Source organism: Xenopus laevis, chromosome 1L, assembly GCF_017654675.1.
Source record: "Xenopus laevis strain J_2021 chromosome 1L, Xenopus_laevis_v10.1, whole genome shotgun sequence".
In the NCBI taxonomy this organism is placed as follows: Eukaryota; Metazoa; Chordata; class Amphibia; order Anura; family Pipidae; genus Xenopus; species Xenopus laevis.
The window spans coordinates 156,377,492-156,384,469 of NC_054371.1; the positions used below are offsets into that span (position 1 = coordinate 156,377,492).

Below are 6,978 nucleotides of genomic sequence, written 5' to 3' on the forward strand. Positions count from 1 at the left end.
GTTCACCCGAAATAACAACTTTTTCCAATTCATTTCTATTTTCTACGTGTGACCGGTTTTCTAATATTCAAGTGTAAATTGTCATGTTTCACCTTCTAAAGCAACTCTGGGAGGGGGGTTGCCGAACCTGTAAACTGTTCTAAATTGATACATTTAGTTGATACATTTTTTATCTTTGCCCCTGCTGAGCAGAATCCCTGAATTTAATTAAAGGCATCTGTAACGGTGGCCATACACGGAGAGATCCGCTCGTTTGGCGATGTCGCCAAACAAGCGAATCTCTCCCCGATATGCCCACCTTGAGGTGGGCAATATCGGGCTGATGTGATTGTGGGCCCTAGGGCCCAACGATCTGATCCTAACGATGGGTAACGGGCGGGTGGATCACTGGGCCACATCAACGAACAGATGCAGCCACGATCCAACGGGATTTTTAGTCCCATCCGATCGACATCTGGCCAACTTTCGGCCAGATATCGTTCAGGGAAGCCCGTTGGAGGGCCCCATACACAGGCCAATAAGCTGCTGCCTCGGTCTTTCGGCAGTTTTTATTGGCCCGTGCATGGCCACCTTTAGAATTGATACAATAGTTACTAATATTCCAGAGATGTTGCTGAGAAATGTATCAACTAAATGTTGCAAAATTGTAACAGTTCAGAATCTGCACCTGAATTACTGAGCTGCCAGACTCAAACACCAGAGACAGGAACATTAAACTTTAAAGTTAGATTTTGAAAAAAAAATGGTAAAAAATAAATAATGGAAAGTATTTGGAAAAAGTCTTTATTTCTGGGGAACAATCTGAAAACAACTGAACTGAAAAATGTGTTTGGAAGGTGAACAAAGCCGTTAAAGGTCTTCTCTCCTGACTGTAGTGTTTATGCTGTCGGCACATTTGGAGAATGTTGGAGAAAGTTTTAATAACAATCATTGAAAACAGCCAGAAAGTTCTGTGAACACAGTGCCCCTACATCATTACCAGAATTTCACATGATATTAAAAACTTGTACTTTATAAGCCTGGTTGGGTACTGGCACCTAGAAGGTTAATAGGCTGCACAAATATTCTCCCACATAAGTAGATTCATATATGTTTTTATAGTGGCCTTTCATTCTGCAATACGCCTCATTTAGTTGCCTCTCTGGATTTTCCTGTCTCCCCACAGCTGGAGAGGATAGTACAGGTATTCCTGTGTGTGAGCTGTCTCTTTCCAGTGACACTATAATTGGATGATGTGCACCAACCATGAAAGATCTAGGATGGGGGTATAGGATGTAGAGAACACTTACTCATTTAGGTGTGTTCATAGTCAGCGTGGCCTGTCTGTACAGGACCTGCAAGGACATGCCAAAAACTGTGTTTGTGTGTCTGTGTTTTGGTTACTGTTTAGTTAGCAATCTGTCAAGCCCTTCCCTGTTTGTATCATTTAAATATATATTTGTTAGTATTTACAGTGGGGTATCTATTGCATTAAAATATAAGTAAACCTTAAACAACTGAATGCAAAATTGCTCAAGGTGCTTTTCTACAACACTTTTGCGATTCACATTAAATATTTTTCTCATTTTCAGAGCTTTAACTGCCAATATAATAACAGCACCACATGCTGCTCAGTTCCCCGCAAAGATTCGGGGAGATTAAGTCACCTGGCAACAAATTGCCTCTTCTTCGGGCAACTAATCGCCCCGAACTGCCTTCCCACTGGCTACAATCTAAATCGCTGGCGGGATGGAACTCTGAGCACTTCATTTTCCGGAGTTGCCTCACAAGGAAACTTCGGACTACTTTGGAAAGCGTTCTGAGTGAAGACGGGAAGACTTTTCCGGGAGATTAGTCGCCCGAAGAACAGACAATTTGTCGCCGGGCAACTAAATCTCCCCGAATCTTCACGTGTGTCTCTGCCCTAAGCATACAGTCAAAGTGATATGCAAATAGACGTGCAGATTTACCTGCATATCGGACATCCCAATCTCACGACCTGCCACTTACCATTCAGATCAAATAAAGTAGTAAAAGAACAGATCAGATGATGTTCTGCCCCTGACAGCAATCGTACAAAAGTTATGTCCGACAAAGCTGGTGACAGTCTCCCTCTGAAATTGTCCGATCAACTGAACGACCGATCGCCAAGGGCATGAAAAATGTCGGGACACTCCACACACGGCCCGAACCTTGTACAAATCGAAGATTCATACGATCAAATCTTTGCGTCTATGGCCATCTTAAATTGCAAGAGTGCTTAGATAAGCACCCTGAGCAAGTTTATCTTAATATTGGTTAAGGTTTACTGATCATTTAAGGATACATGGGTTAAGCATAAAACTCCCTTATTATTGGGTTAAGCTTGACTATCCTCTGCACCCATTTGGACTGTCCACCTTTTATGAGGCTAGAAAAATGTATGTGTATGATCATGCAGCAAGTTTTTGTTTTGTTTTTTTCTCTTTAACTGATGCTGTCAGACAGCTTAACGGGATAGTGCTATTTGGAGTTGGTCCTCAATTGTAATTGTTGTTCTGCAGATCTCCAGTTAAATTGATATTTGATGCTATTGGCAGCACCCCTAGGTCAGTGAGTGATGAATTCAATAATGGAGATGAAAAAAATAAAGTCCAAGGATTAAGTAAAAAGGGAGTATTATTATGGGTTAGTTGGGTGTGGTGGGGGTGTTTCTCATAAAATGCTTCTGGCTCCCCAGCAGCACATATTTATAGCTTTTGCCAGTATATACAGCCCTGCAGCAGTATCCCTGTTCCATTGTTGCAGTATGAATATTCCAACAGTATATGTATATTCATACAGAAGTATGTATGAGCCATCAGTTGTATGTGACATCTGCTGGCATGATCTGGGTGTGCCATGGTTAACTTCCTGTGATAAATGTCTCACTCAATGGCAGTGGGTGATAAGTTAAAAACAGTTTGCAAACTTCAATGAATTTGGGTAGAAAATTCAATATGTTTGCTTATAAACCTGATGTAATATGCCAAACAGTATCACATGCAATCTGCAGAAAAATCCTCAGTAGTGTTTTCAGCAGAATGTACATTTCCCCAAGGAATTCTAATTTTAAGACAGAAACTAATGTTATAAATGAAACCAAGGAGACAGAGTTCAGTAAATAATAATAATATTATAGATATAGATATATAGATAAAGGCCATACTTAGCCCAAAGCATTGCAAAACATACCCCCCATCTAATGCAACCCTCCTAAATGCATGCCCTTACCTTACCTTATTTATATCTATCTATCTATCTATCTATCTATATCTATATATATATATATATATATATATATATATATAATATATATATATATATATATATTTGCCTCCCCCTGATCATCCTTTCCATTTTTGCAGGTGTAAAAATAATATTTCGGGTTGCGCTGGTTCTTCTGAAGTACATGATTGGCTCTTCTGAGAAACTCAAATCCTGTCAGGGTCAGTACGAGACCATGGAAAAGCTAAAGGCAATTGAGCCCCAATACATGTTTGAGGGTTTCCTCATTCAAGAGGTGAGATTCCACAGCCATATTTCTCCCTTCACTAATTGCCTTTTAATGAAAGTTATTGACCATTACTGTATTCTATCTCTTAGCTGTTGGACGTTCCCATCACAGAGCGAGATATAGAACGTGAGCATCTCATTCAGTTGAAGAAGTGGAGAGAAGAATTTGGGGAGCTAAAATACAAATGCCCTACCCGCATGCATGGGTCCAAGGCTATTAGTGATTCTGAAACTGCAAGCCACAAGCAATTGGCACACTCTCCTTCTATCATTCTTCCACCTGATATAGCCACAGGGAAGAAAAATAGGAAACAAGAGGAGAAAGAGCAGGAGAAGCAGAGAGCCAAGGAAGCAAAAGAGAGGGAAAAACAGGAAAAGGAAAGGAAGAAACAAGAAAAGAAGAAAAAGGCCAAAGGAGACCAATCGAACGGTGCAGTAAAAGAGGAAAATGGAGGAGGAGGGACTATAGACCACCGGCAGGAACCGGAACAGTCTCTGCTCCCTAAGCAACCCCGAAATCCAGCAATAAAAGTGCACCAATCCAATGAGAGCTTGTGCTCTAAGGAAAGTGAAGACACCTATTTATAAAGCTTTTCCACATTTAGAAACTGTAGGAATACAATCACCTTTCCTCTCTCCTAGGTGTCTCCATCAGGAATCCTGTAAGCTTTCATACGCTACCCTCTAAATCACTGCTATTTTTTGTAATAGTGAATTCAAGTGAGGGAAGTTAAGACATTTATGGAACTGCTAGGTGTAGATACTAATCTGGATGGATGATATTTGCACATGGATTATAAACATAGGACTGTACCAAGTTTACAACCATGTCACACACAACAATACTTCAGTAATCTATGGTTTATACTTAACACTGAAAGCCTGTTCTGTCTGAGAACTTTTTCCCAAGGCTCCACAGAATACAAGAAGGGAACAGTAAAATTAGGGGCCACAAAGGGCAGCTGGAGAAATGTCATCCACTGTAGACTGTAAAAAGATAATTTTTTGATTATGACTGGTGTCACTGTAAGAGGTGCCGTGCGCACTCCCCCCAACCCTTCCAGATGTCCGACTGCTAACAGCAGAACATCTTCTACTATGCACAAAGATCTGATTGTTTTCTTGTTATATGGGACCAACAAGAGAAGCTACAACATGAAGGCGCTCTTCCTTCATCCCACAGACACTCTTTGTACCAATAAATGGATTAACAGAATAAGAATCTTGTACCATATTCGGTCACAATGGAATGTTTGTACTCTTGCCACATCCAGTCTTAAAAGAGGAACTCAGAGTTTGTATTCAAGGGAATTCAGGATATACATTCAACATTACCTGATCGACACTATCTCACCCTCCTGACACTACAGGATAGGGTTTGTATTACAGAATGTATTATAATGTTATACTAAACACAGCCAAGCAAAAAAATATTTATTTATCTATGGTATTCGCTGTTGCAAAAAAAGCAAATAAAGGAGCTTGCCAATATTTAGATTTAAAATAAAAGGATTGTTTCCTGTTAAAATTATTTTATTGTATTTGTTTTTCATTTCAGTTTGAGATAGATAGATAGATATAAACACATATGTAGACAATAAAGCTGTATTCTCTATATTTAAAGAGCAACTCCACCCAGTGTTTTTTTTTCTGCTTAATAAAAGGAAAGAACTCTCAGCAACTTTGCAATATACATTATTTCAAAATAGAAATTTGTAAATGTAATTTCAGTGGCTGCACTGCTGGTTCTGATTCTTGAAACTGATGTGACAGTAGCCAGCTCTCCTCCAGTAATGACTCCCTTTATTACATTACGTTACAAGAATCCAAACCATCAGTGCAAAAAATAGGCAGGGACAGTATATCACCAATTTCACTAGTAAATGCATTTATAAATAACTCAAAGCCATTGAAAGATTTTTATTTAAAAAAAAAAGTAGCATTTTCCATGATTTTTGATTTAAAAAGTTTCTATGCAACTGTCCCTACTGTGCTTTGGGCTATAGCACTGCTGATAGAGAAACTGTCCTGTAACTAAACAATACTGCCCATATTGCCTCCCATTCACTTTAGAGTAATGAAGTATACGGACCCACATGCAAAAATCTCTCAAAGTCATTTGCATTAGTGGGAATCTGCAGTGCTAAAACATATGAAGCACTTGGTTAAAACGGGCCTGTCTTGGCTTCTTATATAATATGAAATGTGCTGTGGCTAATGTACAGAGAGGTGACTGGAGAAGGTCCAACTTCTCCATTTAAGTCACACAACATGCGTTTCATTTCATATTATCAGGAGCACAACATTTTCAGGAATTAGTTCCTGACACCACAGACCCCTTTATCCTTCCACAAAGCAGGTTACCGAAGACTGGAAAAGGTTTTTAACATGGAAGAGATCAAAATGAAACCAGTGATAGTTTGCATTGCTAAAAATGCTCATGTGCTCCATCTACTGGTAGCTATAAGAATAGCAGCCAAGCAGGAGAAATAATAGAACATGACAAGTCAACATAGGACTTGGGAAAGAACATTTGGGTGCATCCACTTACCAAGGCGCAGTTAGGGTTGCCACCTTTTTGGGATACCTTTACCTGCCAAGGTGGGGGCGGGTTCACTAGGGGGAGGAAAGTGATGTAAATGGGCGGAACAGTGATGTCACAGGGGTGGGATCATGCCATTGAGGTGGCGGGGCCGAGCCGAGGAGGGTGGAATTGGTAAGTATTGCAGCTAGAAAGGGCCTGGCTGGGAGCAGTTTGACTGGTGATCACAAGTTTACTGGCAGCTACATTCCCAATAACTTACCTGAATACTGACCCGGCCTTGGCTGGTATTTTACCGGCTAGGCCGGTGAAATACCGGACAGGTGGCAACCCTAGGCGCAGCGGCCAAATTGCGATTTTGAGTGCAATCAGCATTTTTCCCCCACAATGCACTGCGTCCAATTCTTTAGGTGCCAGTGTGCTGCACCTATTGGCACAGGATGTGAAGGGAACTCAGCAGCTAGTGCCTGGTCATGAGGTTATGGTAGCTTCAGGGCTCCCCTGTGTCTGAATGGTAGGCAGGAAGGACTAAGCAGTGTCAAGAGGAACTATACGAAAGTGTGAGGAAGAAGTACCAGTAATGAAAGTGGTTTTAGGTGCAACTCACTACATGAAAAATTAGGTGTATTCAGCGCTGCAAAATATGTTGGCGCTATATGAATACATGTTAATAATTATAATAACTCACTACAGGAAAAAGTACAAATTGCCTTCTGCCCATGCGGATGTAAATGAATCCTATTGAGGAGCTGGAGAAACAACCTGAGATGGATGCCTACACACCAACATTACAGCAGCTAAAAAAAATGTATTAGTTCAAGAATAAAATTTGAAATCTTTGAAATGTACACCGAGTAATAAAAACGACACCATAAAAATCATGACAAATCCCTTTATATTGGAAATGTAGTTAGGGAGGAAGT

At 40.3% G+C, this 6,978-nt stretch overlaps 1 protein-coding gene across 1 annotated transcript in view; it reads left to right on the forward strand.

Annotated features, from left to right (window-relative positions):
* tbc1d10a.L (TBC1 domain family member 10A L homeolog) overlaps positions 1-5,136 on the forward strand; it is a 31,249-nt gene extending 26,113 nt beyond the window's left edge. The window contains 2 exon segments of the mRNA NM_001095617.1: positions 3,366-3,520; positions 3,604-5,136. Coding sequence (NP_001089086.1) covers positions 3,366-3,520; positions 3,604-4,101 — 653 coding nt within the window. The 3' untranslated portion in view covers positions 4,102-5,136.
* Positions 5,137-6,978: the final 1,842 nt, after the last annotated feature.